The sequence below is a fragment of the Chrysoperla carnea genome, chromosome 2 (genome assembly GCF_905475395.1).
Source record: "Chrysoperla carnea chromosome 2, inChrCarn1.1, whole genome shotgun sequence".
Lineage (NCBI taxonomy): Eukaryota > Metazoa > Arthropoda > Insecta > Neuroptera > Chrysopidae > Chrysoperla > Chrysoperla carnea.
In genome coordinates, this window is record NC_058338.1 from 60,996,006 (window position 1) to 61,016,717 (window position 20,712).

Sequence of the window (20,712 nt, forward strand, 5' to 3'; positions counted from 1 at the left end):
GATTCTTCTCATAGAGGAAGATAGGAAGGCATTGGCAATATAGGAGTGTTACATATATGAGAGTAAAGCGATCAAGCTAAAATATGAGTCTATATTTTGCTTTTTTAATCTTTGATACCAAGTGCTTAGCTTAATTTTAGATTTATAGTAGGCGTGTCAAAAGCTTTTGTCTGGAATAAGCAGTTAAATGATGTGTGCTGTCGTAGAGCTGCTATTTCCTGCGTTTCCTGCATAGCGTATATAAAAGTGTTGACGAAGCTGTAGCTGTCTTTTCTTGCTTTTCCAACGAACGTTAACTGATACTCGCACGTTAACCTTTTTTCTGGACATATTTATGTCAATCTAGGGAAGTTTTTGAGAAAATATGCTCTACTATAATAATAAACATTCCTTTTATAAACAACAACTTATAGTACGGAATACTGACTATGCAAGTAACATTATAGCTTTGTTTGAACATCTTGTACATTTTGGCCGTATTTTCATAAATATCTGCATGTTTTCATGACAACCATAAATTTTTCATTACTGTATTTTGACTTTTCTCCAATTTACTCAAAGTAAGGGGTAAAGTATTTTTTTTTCCTCAAATTATGTGTGTTTGTGATAAAATGATATGTATTTACAATGATCCTATGTAAGTTAATGTTATATTTAACTTATTTTCAATTTCTCCATATACCCTCAGATGAACAGACAAACATAAAATATCGATATTGTAATCGTACCACATTTTAGCCGTAAAACTTTTATTTTACTCTTAAATTTTGAATTTCTTTCTTTTAAACAAGGTAGACCAAGGTTTAAAATTGAGATTTGAATGATTTCTTAACTTAAGTTTTAAGTTTACTAAGCCACTTCTTTTTATAACATAAGTAAGTTTCGAATTTTTATCTTTTCAACTAGAATGAAGCGAAGTGGTACTTTTTAAAATTGAGAAGGAACTATTTCTTCCTTCTTTGGTTTCTTAAATCTTTACTGAAAAATAGATATTCAAAAATTTTTACTAACTTTGACTTGGTGAATACCCTTTGTAGTATTCTTATATTCAATTAAGAATACTACGTATAATACTAATACGGTTCTATATTACTACTTTTCGTTCTTAATCGAGCATTGAAAATTGTCGTGGCTAATCATGGCCAAATATTTATAGTGTTAGAGGTTTCATTAATTTTGATATAATAGAAATTAAATAACCAGAAACAGAATTTTGTTGTAAAAAGGGAGTTTTGAACATTTTATTTGGTTTTCGAGTTATAATAATAATAATAGATACTTATGATATAAGACATAACCAAAAATAAAATAAGGCATAAAAATTTTTTACAGTAAGAATTCCTGAACTTTCAACCGCGCAAATGCCAAACTGCATATTCTGTTAGAAATATGAGGAATACAAAATTTTTTTACTATTGTATATAAAAATAGATTTATGTAAGTTTCGTTCAAACGTCATACAAATAAATTTACGATGCTGTTCCTAGCTATAAAGTGTTGTGATTTATTTTATGAAAATATAAGTAATAATTTTGATACAAATGTTTATCCTTGCAAAGGCAGTAAAATATTATTATAATACAGAAAACTAGAGACAGATACATATAGTATCTATGTAAGCATAAGTAATATAAAGGTATTGAATAGGGTTGTCCACCAAAGTTATTGTGGGTATCACGAACCTGTATGAGTTTGACGCCCATACTGCATTGACTCGTTCGTCGTAACTATTGCTAATGTTACTATTCCCTCAATAGAGTATACAGTATGGCGTTCACGCCGATATTGACATAGTGGTATCGACAAAAAAATTTTTACTGTGTACAAGGTTTCTTCCAAATTATTACAATATTTATAAGCATAAAGTTATTGCTTTGCCTGAGAAAATCAGTTAATGTTAATGTTGTTGTTAATCGCCTTTTGGTATGATCGATTCCCCTGACACACTTCTTGCCCCCTTTTTTTTCATAAATATTTCATCTGTTCAAAAACATGAAAAAAGAAAAGACAAAAATCTTATTTCAAAGAAAAGAAGCTAATAATAAGAAGCATCTAATGATAGTGAAATATGACCATCGAAATAAGTTTCTGCTACTCAGGAGTTTTTTGTCTTGAGTTGCATCTGGTACTCAAATTTTTGAAATGAATCTTACTTTTTTCTGATTTATCTGTTTGATAATCAGCTTGTCCTAATTTTATTATGGTCTGTTCATAACGCGACACTTTATCTGTGTTGGCTGAACAGAACATTTAGAGAATAAAATATTGAAAATATAAATAATTTCGTTGCACATTTGGTAAATGAAAATATTTGCAATACACTTTCACTTGTGTATTGCAATAATTCAAACTTTTGATTACTTTTTATCATATCTGGATGTAACTAATCCTAAAACAATTGAAATAATTTTATTTTGGATTTAACAAATTGAGTACATTCCAAAACAAAATAAGTCGAAATGGATATGACTTTTGGAGATCCGAACAATAATTTTTTGATTCCGAAAATTAAATTATTATTATTTACCTTAGCACCCGTAAAATTTAGAGAAGAATAGGATACTTTCGGTAGTGAAAAATAAATTATGAAATTTGATAAAAATTAAAATTAATGTAGAAATATACTGAAATATTTTGTATTTGAGTCATAAAAGCACATTATTGTTTAATTATATTAAAATTAAAAGTCGTAATTTTAATCTGTATATCACGTGACCTAAAACACGAGCCGCCATGCTGTGACATCCTATAGGAAAAAATAATATGCATTAATTACTAATTTGTTGATGGGTTTCATAGTAATTGTAGGCTATGTTATCATCAAATTTATTTATACATATAATAATTACATACACGACTGTTGTTTCTTCCAATATTACATCACCAAAATGGCTGACAGCGTTTTTGCAAGAGTAAAACAAAGTTTAAAATTTAATTAAATTTTATCGCAAGAAAGCGTCTGTATTTCGCTGGAATATATTTTTTTGTGGTTTTTATTAGAAAAATCAACATTTTGAAGTATATATATTGGTTAAAAGTTATTTTTCTATTTTGAATATTTTAAAACGTCGTTTTTCGGGATGAAAACTATTTTCTCTGTCAGAAAGTTAAAAAACAATTTATCATGTGAAATCGTAATTATTATAAACATAATGTGTTATTAAGATGTTGAAATAATAATATTGTGTTACGTTAAACATTTCAGTAGTCAGGTGTTTTTAAAAACTATGTACAAAATACATGGCTTCATAATTTATGTGGAAACAGCCTATGCTTGGTGCAAAATACTCAAATCGATAGTTTAAAATCGAAGGAATTACTGTGTGTAAAATTAATAATGTAAATACTTGAATGAAACGCAAAATAGGAACCTTATCAAAATTTGAAAATCAAATTTTGAATAGTGGATTCTAAATGATATTCTCCTTTTTTCGTAGAAAAAATACCATAAATTTAAATAATAAGTTTATTAGGCATACCTGTTAAATTTTACAAATGCTCTACTAATACTCTAGACACATAATTACTATTTTTAATACATGTTCTCCTAATATTAAGAACTTTTGATTTTTCCATCACTTTTCTACGAAATTTGTTGTTTTTAGCCACGGGTTACGATAATTACGGGTCGAGCTAGTTTCATATAATAACAATTTCTATGTAGATTCATAAGCTGGTAGCGATATTAAATCGCTTTAACTATCTTATAGAAAATTTTGTATCCATAATAAATGAGTAAAAAGAATTGCATTTATAGGAAAAGTCTTCAAAATAAATGTTTCATTCCGTGTGGCTGACAACACGATGTCAAAATAGCGTTTTCTTGTTATGTACTCATTGTCTTTGTATGTCATTTGACTTCATGTTGATTACGAAAAAACATGGATAGCGCTTACGTTAGCTGAGATTCTCGATTTCCTGCTCTTTCCTGATTCTTGTTGTTCATATACCTCCGGTACACCAAATATGCAGCATTTACCCTATTTACAAAATCTTGTTTCAAAAACAAGACCTCCTATCATTAAAATAGAATCACAATTTACATTTAGAATCAATTTCGATTGATAGATTGGCTAGAATATTTGGATATTATAAATTTATTTTGAAGGTTATTGTAAATGGAATTTTAGAATATTTTTTTCATAATCACCTATATTTAAATAAACCATTATGTTATATACTATAGCTATTTATCTAAGTATGCTAAATAATAAAGTATGACTTTTATTACAACCAAAGTTCGAAATTTAAAAAATATTCATATATTTTCAATATGATCTGGACTTACTTAAAGTCATAGCCGTTAAATATTTTGTTTGTTCTGTAAACTATAAACGAAGAAAATGAGTTTAATTTTCACTCGACATTTGTATACCATTTTTATATGAAATATATCAAGGTATACTAAGTTTAGTCCTAAGTTTGTAATCCTTAAAAATATTGATGCTACGAACAAAATTTTGGTATAGGTGTTTATATAATCACCTAATTAATCCATTTTCGGTTGTCCGCCTATCTGTCTGTGGGCACGATAACTTAAAACGAAAAGACATTTCAAGATGGTGTTTTTATAGCGGGCTCAGGACGTAAAAAGTGAGGCTAAGTTCGTATAGGAGCAATTGGGTCTTGGGATCGTAAAGCCCATCTTGTAAACCGTTAGAAATAGAGCACAAGTTTAGGTGTAAAAAAAGTTTCTCATAAAAAAATAAACAACTTTTGTTTGAAACATTTTTTCGTAAATATCACTGTATACTCGTGGAGGCGTAAATTAGCTTAAAACATTACCTATTTCTTATATGTATGTATAGTATGTATAGGGGAATATCAGTTATGTATGTGTGCCTCCGCAGTCGTCTTATATATACAAGACTGTGGCTATCTAAGAGTGATTATGATTGCGTAATCAACACTATCTATACATGGTATTTCAACAATTAACTCAGTAAATTGTTTGTTTTCACTTGAGTAAAGAACAAAATAATGAAAAAATTAAAAATGCGAATTTTGTCATGAAAATCGGTTTATTGATATAAGAAAAATTATCGAAGCTCCTTTTTCTAATACATTTTCTAACCTTCTCTGACGCTAGGCAAAATATTAAGAATCGGCTCTATTTGTCAATTTGTAGTAGGGCTGAGTTTTAAGATCAGATTTCGGTTAAGTATCTTAAAAAATGTGTCCCATTACCTGGTATGACGGCAAAATTTCAAATTGATATTCCTATAAGTAACGAAAATATGAGAGTAAGTTCATTTTAAATGCGACACATGGTTAATGACGAATTTTTACTTTATTTGTTAACATTAATTAATATTTTAAGTTATCATTTTTTGTTTGTGCACTAAATATCTGTAGACTATAAACATCAGAGTCTGCTGATTAATAATATTTATTATACAATGGTGTACACTATAAAAACAAATAAATCTCTATCTCTGTATATTATAAATGCGAAAGTAAGCATGTTTGTTTGTTTATTTGTTACGCTGTCACGCTAAAACTAGCGAATGGTTTTTAATGAAACTGTACAGCAATATAGCTGATATATCAGAATAACACATGAGATATAATTTATATAGATATAATAAAAAAAACATTTAAAAATTAATTTAATTGGACATTACCATAAACTACAGATAACTGTAAAAGTAGTCATTTGACATTACCATAAATTACAGATTTCTGTAAAAATAGTCAATATAAAATATTTCACGGCCATCTTTTCTGATATACTCAATGAACAATTACGACTATAATACATTTAAAAAAAATAGAAAACCATGCATATATTTTACCTGTGTAAAGCAATCCTTACCATTATTTCGATTGTTAAAGAAAGGGGATAAGCGAGAACAATCTTCATCAATCTTCAATTTTAAACTCAGCGAAGCGGGTGGATATCACTCTAGTTGTTAAGTAAATCTTAATTTAAAAAATACGCATAAACCAGAAATCGACCCCGGGGCTCTTGAATTCGTGTCAACCGTCCCACCAACTGGATACTCGGCCATATATGATGTGTTGTGTTGCAATTTTTTTAGAGGATATGTATTTGGAATTTTCCCAGAGGAAAATTTTGTTTAGTATTGATACAATTTCTAGCTTCGGCAGTAATAACAATATAGGTATGTTATGATTTACAAACACGATGTCTAACAACAGTATATGATAGTTAGTTATTCGTTGATATTTTCGAGGACATCGAATGAATTTTAAAATTATATTTTAAAATGATAAAACTGCATCATTTGACTACTTATGTGTAATAATCGTATAATAAATTTTATTGTATGGCGTATACAACAAATCTAAATTTAAAAAAAAAAAAAAAAAAAAAAAAAAAACAATTCACCGAACAATCGAAACGTCTATTATAACTACCTCGAATCAAACAGCGAGATCATTTTTATTTTTGATATGTACGAAACGAAAAATAGATGAGCCATTAGTAGTGAAATAACAAGATACTAACTAGTTAAGAGAACACTTGTCACTGAATGGTACAATAATATATTATATTTTAGTCATTGTTGTAACAAAAAACGTAATATTAACATTGAAAATAGCATTTGTGTTTTAAAACAAAAAGGTCAGTGTTCGGAGGGATATTTCGAAACATGTGCCAAACGTGTATTGTATTATTTGTAAAATAAAATTATATGATACGAGATCTTTGTGTGATTTGTTTATCAAAAATTTGATCTTTTTTTGTTATATTATGTGAGGTTTTGTGTTTTTCCTTTTGTGAAAAATGAGAAACTTGTGTTAGGTTATATTTCCTTTTTGTTTTAAGGTTAGTTTTTCTTTATCGTAATATATATATTATATAAAATGTATTTTCTATGTTTAGAAAGTGCCTTAAAATGTGGTTCGTTGTATGCAACTGAATCTTTCCTGCTTCTTTCTCAAAAATATTTTATCAGAAACTTTCAGTCTAAATTTTAAAGATTTTTCAGTTGGTAATTTTTAAATACAAAGAATGTTTTTTTAGTTTAGAATTGCGCGTATGTTACGTAATGTCGTGAGACGTGATTATCTTTAGTTTGCGTTAGAATGTCTTAAAGGCTATTTGAGTAAAATAATATTAAAAAATATACTCAAAATAGTAGTTCAGTTCGGCATCCGGCGTTTAAAGTAATATATCACCGTTGATTTTGATAAATCGGATACCGGTATGACGTTTCTTTGACTTGTTGCGGTAAGATGACCTTCAGTTTATTGGTACCGATCTGACATTTGTTTGTTTTTAACCAATAATGCTATTAAAAATTATGTATAGCTAAGTTTACGATTTAACAGCTGTTAATTACCTGCTTTGCTAGGCAACTTCAATTTTAAATACAAAGATTATTGTGTTATAACCCTCACTTCATATGTCGTCACTTATCCTCCTTTTTGTTAATAATTTTGCCGTTTATTATTTTGGTGCGGAACCCTAATTTTAGGCCAAAAGCTCTAGCTGTATCCTATTATGATATCAGACTTGAGTATATTTGAAAATATTTGATCGTACATCTCCACTTTCACTACTCCCTCCATATCCTCAAGTGTAAGGGTTAAAGTATTGTAATGTACACGTTATGTTCTTTTATTTGAAACCCCACTTGAGTATATTTGAAAATATTCGATTGTTCATCCCCACTTTCACTACTCCCTCCATATCCTCAAGTGTAAGGGTTAAAGTATTGTAATGTACACGTTATGTTCTTTTATTTGAAACCCCACTTGAGTATATTTGAAAATATTCGATTGTTCATCCCCACTTTCGCGCCCCACCTTTCCACCCCCGAAGGTTAAACATTTATATAAATAATCCTTGAATATATTTGTGTATCGTGTCAAAATTTGAGCTTAATCGATACAGAAATTTATAATTTTTTGAAGCACACTCCCTTTCAACCCCTCACAGCCCTTTTTCGCATTAAAAAGTAATCGGTGTCCTTTTTCAGGCTCTATACTATCTCTGTACAAATTTTATTTAAATCGGTTCAGTAGTTTAGGCGTGATTGGATTGCGTAACATACATACATACATACAGACAGACAGTTACTTTCGCCTTTATAATATAAAATATATAAGTAAGAATTTAAGTCATTTTTGACGTAAAAAGTAGCTAATACTGTGGCAATGGAACATAGATTTACGCACTAGACGATATGATCAATTGCGACTATTGACCTGACACTAGATTGATAAAAATATCCCATAAAAATTAATGTAGTATTTGTTAGATGAATGATCAATGCTGTAAATTGTCTGATGGTTAGTACTCGAAATTGTTCATATGCGTCTAGTGCAGGGCTTCTTAAACTATGGGTCGCGACCCCATTTGGGGTCGCGTAGCAAAATTCTGGGGTCGCGAGAGGTAAGAATACAATTTAACAGAAAATGTTTTTTAACCCTTAAAATTATTGTTATAAAGATAAAATAACAATTATCGTAGATAAATATATCATAAAATCTTCTAGTTTGGAAAGATCGTTTGTACCTGCATTTCTATTAACCTATTATAATAACTTGAATAACATTTACTACGAATTATGAAATGTTATTGTCAATCTCTAAAAGTCGAAATAATCCCGAGAAATAATTATCAACAAAATTTCTAGGTATTAATGCTGAAGAAACAGATTTAATACATATTAAATCCCAATATCGTTCAGCGATAAAAAATGTCAAAGAGGTTGTACGTCCAGCAGTTTCAAACATTCCACCAAGATTTGATTTGTTATGCAATAAAAAACAGGCACATCCATCTCATTAAATTTTTAATTTATATTTTAATTTAATACTTACCACGCAACTACTTGAATATATTCGAGAGAATTAAGACGGTCAGAATCCACTTTTATTTTTGAAACTATAATAAATACAATTTTATAATTTTTTGTGCAATTTTTAATTTTAGATTTTTGTATGTTCGAACTCTAAACTTATATATTTTAATATGTATATGTATATTGTTACCTAATAAATAAATCATCAAAAAATATTAATTTATTTTTCTTTTATATTTGTATGGGGTCGTCAAGAAACTCGCAATCATAAATGGGGTCGTGAATTACAAAAGTTTAAGAAGCCCTGGTCTAGTGCATAAAAATAGAATGTTGACAGGCATGTTAAACTTTAATAGATATTAAACAACACTATGTTACGGAAGATTTGATCTAATTGAGATCGTATCAAGACAGGTATTGATAATCAAAAATCTATACCGTTGTAATGGACAGTTAGTATAATAATGCTAGAATATTTATAGAAACAATAATAACGTTCTAAATAGGCTATTTCTATAAACCACCCTAGATTATACGATTAAGTATTTATAAAGCTCGTAAAATTGATTATTTTTAATAGTTTTATGTATTTATCAAAAAATAGCTCCTAAAAAATCCGAATTAAGATCGACCTTTACCCATCTGTTTCCTAACTGAAAGTTATTTTTTATGAAACATAAAACGTTAACCAATATCCCTAAAATGTTTTGCTCAGAGTAAAATTTTTTGAATTGGATCGCTGACTAGCTATATTAACGACTTTTGCTACTCAAAAGTTAAAAGCATAAAATATATGCAGCAGCTGAGCTGCTTGCCTCTTTTCATTCACTATTATCCCATATATCGCATTGTCGTTGATAATAATAATTACGTTAATTTATTAATTCAGTGAATCGCATATCAAAATAGAGATAATTTTATTGCAAATATGGTATATGATTGTCCGCAAAATATCGATAAAAAATGACGTTTACAGGTTTTCGAAGTTTTGATATTTAACAGTTGTCTTGCCAGAATTTTTCTAGGCCACCCATGGCAAGGATTTTGGTTAACTTTTTATATTTCAAAAAAAATAACCTTTATTCAGGAAACAGATGGGTGAAGGTCGACTCTAATTCAGCTCCTGTACTATAAATTACCCACTAGAATAGTATTTGTAATATAATATGAGGTATGTACTATTTGTTTATTAACTTGCTTGTGATGTCATAAGCAAGTAAATAAACAAACAACAAATTCAAATTATATAAAACAACAACCAATTCAAAATTTAAATATTTTGTAAAATTTTGTTAGATTACGGTAAAGAAATATGACAAAAATTTTCACGCTGCAAATAGCCTGTTCTTTAGAATTCAAAGATAGTTTTTACGTAGTGTATAAATTTGATAAATAACCGGTTGAAGTTCCTTAAAATAATGTCACCATAATTTCCATAATTTCCATACTTTATACGGCTTTAACAATTCATTCATGTTTAAAAATGTCGTTTTTAACTTAACCTGATTTATGGGTAGTTTTATAAAAATTTTACCTTTTTGAGTCCTATTAATTGGTAGTGGTTCAAACTTAACTCACATGGTAGAAGTTCTTTTCAGTTTTATGCTGAAAATGCAGTAAGACTTAGTAGCCTTTTTTCTTCCCTTCGCTTCCACGATATGACATTCAGAAGTCAATGGTATTATAAGTGAAAAGTTTTATATATATATATATATATATTTATTTGTTTTCCTTCATATTTATGTCAATTTCTCATTTTTCACAAACAAATTTATAGATCATAGACCCACACCTAACAGACTATGTGAGACACATTTTTGAGATTTTGTACATGTTCTCTTTATGTCCTATTGGGCAACTTTGCATTTAACAAATTCTCGGTAGTGTGGGGTTCTCTTTCTTGAAGTCATTCATTTTTTGATTACATAACATAAATTTCCCGGGCCCGTTGAACAACTCTTTGAAAATTACAATTTTCTGAGCGTATGTCAACAGATACCTTGTTTGTCGGATAAAATGTCTTTTCCATTTATTATTCGATGATGTGCCTGTTAGAATAAGAAAAAAACCAAATATCTATCAATTTTATTCCTAAGGGTGCAATAAAAAATTGCCCGGGCTCCGAAAAAGATAAACATTGCTACCGAGAATTCATATACAAACATATACAAAAGCTTAACGGCTTAACGGTGAAGTAATCAAGCGATTTAGGCATGGGCTTTTGATCTATTATACTATTATGACAATTTAAAAACATTGGATTATTTATTGAATATTTTATTGTTAAAGGTAGTATTGTTGTTGTATTGTTGAACGTCAAATTTTTTTTATTTATGGAAATTATTCAATATGAGCCAAAGAGGACAAAAACCACTTGTACCAGTGCCAGCTGCACCGCATGATCGTATTACTGCATTTGTTGACGATGGGGGTATGTTTTTTTTTTGCTTTTATTTTATTTTTATTTATTTTTATTTCTACATTTTCTTTAAAATCAAATCAAATTCGAGGAACGCTTAGCGGAGAGTGATTTGAGTTATCATGTTTTGAAAGAGACATTTTAATTTTTTGAGCTTTTCTGAATCTCAAAGCTGTTTTAGTTTTCCTAGCTAAATCACGGTCCAACACTGTTAAATAATATCAACTTTAATTACCTTTTTTTATCAACTTCTCCGATTTGTAATTGATGAAAATCGAGCACTATTCGAAAGAATATTACGTGAGGAATTTGAAAAATATGGAATGTCTACTTTCCCTTCACTACAACTGTGAAGTTGCCAGGTATTTACAGGTAAGCGATTAAATGCAATAATGACATATTTTTAAATCGCATTTTTTCCGATTGCTGCCCTTTTTTCGAAAAAATGGTTTAGATGAAAATATTAGTTTCTATATGAGGATCAACTTTTTAAAGGTGTCGCGATATTTGAGTAGCGTCAGAAAATTCTAAATTTTTGTGTACTTACTAAAGACATGATTATACAATTACCCTTGAAATTTGAATCGGTTTGACCGTCTAGAATCCGAGATAAATTTAATTAAAAGTTCGATATTTAACATGTATGGTATACACTCTTTATATTTTTGCATCAGTTATTAATTTATAAAAAACAAACTAACTGTCAGATATTTTCCAAAAACTAACAGTCTTTTAATTGATTTGTTTCGATTCTAAAAAAAATAAATAAAATTTTTGACCGTCTAGTTCAACAATTTATATGCAAGTATACATAGTAGCGAGTCAGACAGAAATAAGTATTAGCGAGTCAGACTGTAGAGTGTTAGGATTGGTGGTGTATACGTACACATGAATGAATATTGTATGTGTAACGTCTCCACGAGTACAGGCTTGCTTAAATATTATGGATTACTTAGCTACAAGCTCGTATACTTTTACAGCGCGCATATTCCATAATATTTATATATATATATTGTACCACGACAACTACCTTAATTTAAAGTGTTTTTCTATGTCTTACTGCTTAGGATCTAAATTGACTGGTAAAGAAACTCGAAGAACTAGGTGTCCTATATGATATCAGGACATTATGTCGCCCATCAAACTCTGCAACTTTTGTTAAAGTTATTTTTTGATTTACAAAAGGAGCATTTAGCCATTTAGTCTGTGTAATCTTTGTCATCATCAAACAAAGATGAGGATATATATTAATTATTATACCGTATCTTAGACTATATTTAAAAACTGAAACATCTATGAGATACATACAGAATCATTAAAAATTAAAGTAGGCTTTTCAAAGATTGCTCATTCATACCTACTCTCCACTAATTTTGTTGTTGCCAAAATCAAAACCAATTCGAAGCACGCTAAATGTAATATGCTCACTGTTCCTTGACATTTTCATGTGCTCATCTTTGTTTGGCATGAATGGTCAGTTCTGAATAACACTTCCAACACATTTGTCATTAGTATTAAATAACTGATGAATTTGTATCTGATAAGGACTTTCTACAGGAAGACGGGTGGCCCAAAATTCAGGTAATAATTTAAAATAGAAATTAACATTCTATAATTAACTAATTTCAATATTTTAACTTCAGATTCTTAAAACGTAAGTCCGAAGAATTTTTTTTGATGCTTTATTAGCTCATTTATTTTAATTTGGAGCGTGTTTGTGTATGTGATTACCATATTAAATGCGTTTGAAATTGTATTACTATACCGTCCAAACCTAAACAGTTTGTCAATGATTATTTTTATTTGTTTTTCTTTTTTAAGCGCATAAAAGGCATTAAAATATCTTGAGCCATTAGTGTTTTTACAGACTAATGAAGCCGCACTGAATAAGCTTTAGAAAAGGTCAGGGACTAATAGTAATGTTCATAAAATCATGAATATATCTGAGTATAGTTTAGTCTCAAGTTTGCAAAGCTTAGAAATATTTTTACAAACAAAATTTTGGTATTAGTATTCTAAAAGTCATTTGATTAGTTTATTTTCGTTTGAACAGACAGGCTCTCCGTCAACTCAAAAACGATAACGATACTCGATGGTAACCCGTACGATGACTCAAAAACAAATATCGAGCTAAAATTTTTATACGGTGTTCAGGGCATAAAATTTGGCTTTGAGTACAAAAAGAAATAGCTTTATTGGGTCCTGGGTCCGTAGGACCAATTCTTTTAAACCGTAACAGGAAGAACAAAAATTAAAAAAATAATAATACCCCTTTTCGAATAATAAACAACTTTTGTTTCAAACATTTCTTCGTAAATATCTTTTTTTTCTCGTGAGGGCAAAAGTAAGATAGAGATTTGAAAATTTGTAGGTAGCTTCAAATAGTAAGTTTATTTAAGGGGCTAAATTTTCGCTGAAAAGTTTGTTTGTGTACTAATAAAATTAATGCATATAGATTCCTAAAAATGAAAAAAAAGTACCTAGGAAAATTTTGTTTTCGGAGAGAAAAGGACTAAAATGTTTATATACATGCATCTTTTTTTTATTTATAAAAATAATTCACTTGTTATTATCAAGCTTCAATCGGAAGATTGTTTTTCCTGATATCAAGATGGGGCAATTACCCGACAAATATTACATAATCTTATAATTAATATAGTACTTCAAAATTAGTAATATATTCATAGGTGATATTTATATCCTCCGAGAACTAAATCAATATTTTTATTTAATCATGTGAAATCTTCTTTGTTCGAACGAACGACTTAAATAAATTTTGATATATTTATTTCTGGAAAAATCAACATAATTTTTAAACAAGACGAGTGTATAAGTTACAAGTTATTAATTTCTTTGTGTGAAATGTTGATGTTTCTTAATTTCTTGGCAATACGTCAAATAAATTAAAAATATATTCTTTATAAAATTTGTTAAATTAAAATGATTCGGCATAATATTTTACGAAATTTATATTTAGAAATATTATTTCTAAGAAATTCTTGTTTTTAACAAAGGGTGTGTTACAAACGATGCATCTAGTTACACAGAAAGCCTTGGGAATGCTAAGTTTAAAATTTTTACCATTGGAATAAAAATTTGCATATTCGCAGTAAAAAGAGGGTAATATCGGAAAAATTAAGAGTTGTCAACGTTTTTTTACAATTTACTCGAAATCTATGCGTTGAGAAAAACTAGTTCAGTTTTTTTAATATTTTCTGGAAAATCTTCATCAATGTACAATTTTACGTGTTTTTAATTTTTTTTTTTTAAACTGCAGCAAAAATTATACTAGTTATAGTTCTTAAGTTCTACAACTTGGGACAATTTTACGCTCTAAAAATTTAGGTTAGGTTAGGTAATATTGGCTGTCCACGAAGGACACACTTAGGCTATAGAGCCCATTGTGATACCATATATGTGTTTTACCACCTTTGCCGCTGATAATTTCATTTATCAGCTCCTCAATTATTTTCAGAGGCTGAATGCACCTCGTTCATGCATATACCCTGTACTACACCAGCCTATCACAACTATTTATTAAATTAATTTTTGTTGTGACGGCGGGAATCAAACCGGCTACCCTAGGCATACAGCGGACTGAATTGGTAATGCCTTAACCAACTGAGCTACTAAGGCGACCTCTACAACTTTGGACTGAAGTATTTTTTTGTATAAATTCACAAAAACTGCGGAAAAACGGGAACTTTTTTTTTTAAAATATCGATTGTTCCGAAACTTTGACAGATTGGGAAAAATAAAAATATAGAGATCGGTAGGAAATTTTATGCTTAGCAACTTCTTTCAGAAGTATTTTTTGTCCTAAAGTACCACAAACACGGAAAATTATACATTCATTGTAGATTTTTCAGGAAATATGAAACTACCTTGTGTTGTGTAATACAGGGTTGGGCAGGGAGGAATGTATGATTTGAAATAGCAGTTACACACTCATTTTTAAACGAAACGCAAAGTTTATTTTTTTAATGTGTTCCTTAGATGTTGCCATTATAAACATTAAAACATTGATTACGTACGAAAAATAACATCTGTTAAATGCTGTCCGTTTTTGTCCATACACTCCTGTAGACGTTGTGAGAAGTTATCCATACTCCTCTGAAGCATTGCACGTGGTAATGCAACACCAAACAGTCAATTTGTCGCCGTGCAGAGGTTTTTCATGGAGTTGACGTAGATTTTCAGAAGCCCAATACCTAAAGTTCTGCTTGTTTGCCACTCCTGACAAATGAAAATAGACTTCGTCACTCATAATCAAGTGTATGGACAAAAATAATGGCAACATCTAAGGTACACATTAAAAAAATAAATTTTGAGTTTCGTTTAAAAATGAGTGTGTAACTGTTATTTCAAATCATCCATACCTCCCTGCCCAACCCTGTATAAGCACAAAATATCTTTGGAAAAATTCTAGCCCAGCATTTATGTAATGTAACGCATAACATGATATTCTAGAAAATTCACTGAGCAAATATCTTAGATTTATGTATGGTATGCAATTTTTAAGAACACCTTATAGCTATATTTATAGTAAAAGTATCAATATGTAAGTTATTTTTATAAATATGTTTATTTATAAAAGTTTAATGCCATTTTACAGATGATGTTTATAAAATTAAATGTTTCTATAAATTACTACATTTTTCAAACACATACATTTTTTTTTGGATTTTATTCAATAAATTTTTTTTAATTTAAGTGTTGTTAAAATCAATTTTATAGAAAATTTTTTTAATAAATAACAGACAGCAATTGGTACATGGTAAAATATTCTGAACTATCAGAACTTATGAGGGAAAAGATGAACATACATACATATATACATATTCACATACATTCCCGTTAAATACGTAACCCTCACCGTCGCCGGGGTATCATAATCGATAATATCTGTCTTGGGTAATATCGAAAACTAGAATAATTTATTCCTAGTGTTTTTTGAAAGATCTACCGCGGAAAGTATTTTTTTTAAATATTCCACAGGTTAAAATCTCTATATATTATAAATGCGAAAGTGAGCATGTTTGTTTGTTTGTTTGTTACGCTTTCACGCTAAAACTAGGGAATGGTTTTTAATGAAACTGTACAGCAATATAGTTCATACTACAGAATAACACATGCGATATAATTTATAAAGATCTCTATATATTATAAATGCGAAAGTAAGCATGCTTGTTTGTTTGTTTGTTTGTTTGTTTGTTAAGCTTTCACACTAAAACCAGCGAATGGTTTTTAATGAAACTGTACAGCAATATAGCTCATAATTCAGAATAACACATGAGATATAAATTATAAAGATCTCTATATATTATGAATGCGAAAGTAAGCATGTTTGTTTTTTGTTACGCTTTCACGATAAAACTAGTGAATGGTTATTAATGAAACTGTACAGCAATATAGCTCATACTTCAGAATAACACATGGGATATAATTTATAAAGATATATTAAAAAAAAAATTTTTTTTTTAATTAATTTAATTTGACATTACCATAAATTGCAGATTTCTGTAAAAATAGTCAATATAAAATGTTTCACGGCCATCTTTTCTGATATACTCAATGAATAATTACGACTGTTATACATTAAAAAAAATATAAAACCATACATATATTTTACCTATGTAAAACAATATTTACCATTATTTCGAGTGTTATAGAAAGGGGATAAGCGAGAGCAATCTTTATCAATCTTCTTTTAAACCCAGCGAAGCGGGTGGATATCACTCTAGTTTTTTAATAAAGAGGAAATAATAAACAGATACCATAGATATTTGGTTTATATATTACTTAGTTTAGGATTGATTGAAGGTCATTGTGAAATAAATTTTTGAGATAATATTAGCAAATAAAACGATAAATGATATTCATTCAATAAACATTCAACAAAATTTATTATTAAATTAACATTGGTATCAAAATATTATGACAATATTGATATTGTTCATGTTATAAAAACATATTTACACAATTTATTAAAATCAAAGAGTTTGTTTGCTGTTAACTACTGTATTTTTTACAAAAAATAAGTTTGGAATTTAGAAATGTGTACTATAAATGGAATATGTTGTACCTGTAATTATAGGGTATTCTATTATGGTTGAAAGGATACTTAGGATACTTCAAAATGGTGATTTTCCTAATAAAATGCCACAAAAAAACCTCGAAAACGCTGTCAGCTGTTTTGGTGATGTAATATTGGTAAAAACAACAGTCGTGTATATAATTATTATATGTATAAATAAAGTTGATAGTAACATAAACCTACATTTACTATGAAAGCCATCAAAAATTTTTTTCCCCGATTTTTTTGGAGCCATATGACCGAGAAAATAAACAATTGATTGGTCTATTGATTTTCAATGTTTTGTGGATTGTTTATCGTCGGAAGTTTTGTCAGAACTTACGTATTTTTCCTGTGTTGAGAGAAGATCCCAAGGTCGATTAGCTACAACAAGCAAAAACACACAACAATTCTTCTAATTCAAACAAGCCCTCCTTCAAACTAAAAGACCGTGGATATAGGGTGGTGTAAGTTATAACAGAACTTCAGCAAAATGCAGATAACGTTGAAATAATGAAAATTTCTCTATAAACCTATAGTGGATAAAGCCTTCTTTTACTAAAAACAGGTGTTGAAATTTTGGAAAAAAGTGACATTTTTGAGAGTATTACCAAATTGAGTGCTTGTAAAAATTGAAATTTTGGTCACAGTATGATCTAAGAATCCTATAAGACAATTTTATGGAGCTTTTAAGCCCGAATATAAGAATTTGAGGACCGTAGGCAGTTTTGAAGGCACCTTCATGCGCATCTAATTCTTCACTTACTATATACCATCTGAAATAGAAGAGATCTTTGCGAACCACTCTCAAAATTTCATCAATTCTATGAGGAAAAGCCCGCTGACAATACTCGCCCTTGACAATACTCCCCAATCGCGATTTATTTTCTCGGCCATTTAGTGAATTACTGTAATTGTGTTGTTTTTTACTTTATAACTTCTATTATTCTTATAATTTCTAATAACCGCATGCTTTTCAATTATAATTAATAGTGTAAGCATGTCTTTACAGATAATAAATAAATTAAATATTTTTGGAATGGAATTTTTTGTATTTAAATTAAAAAAATATAACTGTGTTTATTTTAGGTAAGTTTTTAATAGTCTCTCTAACAATAATATTTGCATGCATTGATTAATTGTCGAAACAAGTATTTGCAGCATGGTATTTGAAGTTCCTATGCTATAGCTCTATGGTAACAAGAAATTAAATTAAAAAATTTAAATTTAATAGGACTTACAAAAACGGTTAAAAAACAAGTGAAAACAAACAATTGACTGAGTTAATAGTTGAAATACTATGTATAGACAGTTTTGAAATAGACTAATTGGGTGATTTTATGAACACCTATTCCAAAATTTTGTACTAAACTTATTATACTATGTATATTTCATATACATGGTATAAAAAGATAATAGGTGAAAAGATATACTGGTATACCGCTAATGTGTAGTAAACGGATATTTGTGAGTGCTGATTGTTATGTTGGTTGCATATAATAATAAAATTTTAATTAAGTATTTTCATGAAAATTATTTTGCACATAAAATTAATTTTAAAAATTCTTTAATATACATATAAAATATCTAAATAGGATTAAAATTTAATTTAACAAATGAATTTTAAATGAATCAATAAATAAACTGATTAAAAACCTGACTGCGTGATACAAGTCCAGTAGTTTATATAGCGACAGTCGGGGCTCTTTATTGGGAAGATTTGAGCCGGTATAGACTTTAATGGGTTCCTACTGTTAAAGTCGCTATGTAAACTATTGGACTTGTTTCTTTCTGTTCAGATCTTGTTTAACGCAGTCACGTTTTTCAATTTTTAAATTATGTTTTTTTTTTAGACTTTTTAGTGTCCAAGCACTAAAAAAACTCTCTTATATAGTATATATTAAAACATTTTAAAGTAATTTTATCTTCCTAATTAAATTTAAATATATATAACGTATATATATTTTTGTAATTCCCTTTTAATTTCCTTTATATTGATATCCTACTCGATAAATTTTGTTAATTTTTTTATTATTTACGTATTACTACTTCGCTCAATTTGTATTTTTTGACATAATAGAGATAATTTAAAGTACAAGGAAATTTTATGTTATGCCATATTGAATATCCTGATCAAACAAATTGTGGGTAATGTACGCACATATTGGGTTGACTACTAAATGAGAAGAATGCCTTCTTTAAACTAATATTACAATGAATTCATAAATTATAGAGTTAAAGTAGCTATAATATTTAATTCTTTAAAATAAATTAAAATATATAAAAAAACAAATTAAACCTAAAATTACATTAGAAATGCAAAAAGTATCGAGAGAATAAAACATTAAAAGAAAATAATTTCAAACCTGCATGGTAGTTTATAATTAATTACTAATACAGTTATTTGTATTTTCAAATAATTTTTATCCATTTGTATATTTTCTTTTTTTTTTTTATATTTTAAAAATATAGACAGAAGAAAAAAGCACAAAATGATCTTGTATAATCAATCATTCAAACCAGCAAAAAATTTAAGAAAATCTTAGTAAAAAAGCGCTACATTATATTGTACGAAGATACAATAGGAACATAGTTCCTAACAGGTGTCCCATGACACATCTCGTTCTTTTTTATATTGAAAACTCGTTGACCCAGTTTCATCCCTACATTCGAACTAACTATATAAATTACCATCGAGAAAGAAACGTGAAATATAATTGTTATTATTGATTGATACTTTTATGACAATGAGTGTATACTCACCTATATTAATAAAATATGTAAATTATTAAAACCAATAGGTATGTTTTAGGTAGGAGTTATAATAAGTGAGTTTGAGTGAATACTACTCAGTAAAAATACTCAGTTCAGTTGTCTCTAGGTCAACACAAAATAATAATAATCATAATCGTCATATTTATAATAAATATTAATATTTTTGCAATTTATGATTACTGTTTTATAAAAATATGTTTTTCTCTAAAAAAAATTGTTTACTTGTAATTCGAAATTTTCTGCATAAATATGTCAATAAAATTTTTTTTCAACATTTTAAGAATTAAAACAAGGTCAAATCTATTAAAACAGCAACAAATAGTTTTTCATATATAATTATAATGTGACGCATTTGGAAAATTTTTTGATACAGGAAATAATGAATAGACAATTAGTTGAATATTTAATCGGCTAACTTTATTGACAAAAACTTAAAATTTAGAGTTTTTGAAGTAAAATTTCTTTAGGCACGCTCGACTTGGGGAGTAAACTGGAGAATGTTTGATCAGAATGTTATGAAAATGTGTGATCAAGCTTGTTACGAAAAGTGTGATCAAGTTGAGAAGGAGATATAAGTTAGTGAAGATAGAAACAGAGAAACAGAGAGCTACGTTTCAACAACATAACAACAACAATGTTATACTATAAGTATATAAAATATTATA

The 20,712-nt window shown here is 28.5% G+C and overlaps 1 protein-coding gene across 2 annotated transcripts in view; it reads left to right on the forward strand.

Annotated features, from left to right (window-relative positions):
* LOC123292225 (AMP deaminase 2) overlaps positions 1-20,712 on the forward strand; it is a 66,225-nt gene that overhangs the window by 1,691 nt on the left and 43,822 nt on the right. Inside the window, exons 1-2 of one of the 2 annotated variants that reach the window (XM_044872798.1) lie at positions 6,473-6,589; positions 11,067-11,208. The exons of the other annotated variant lie outside the window; for it this stretch is intronic. Of the exons in view, the coding sequence (XP_044728733.1) occupies positions 11,127-11,208 (82 nt within the window). The 5' untranslated portion in view covers positions 6,473-6,589; positions 11,067-11,126. Of the gene's footprint in view, positions 1-6,472; positions 6,590-11,066; positions 11,209-20,712 lie in introns of those variants that run through there. 2 annotated transcript variants of the gene reach the window in all.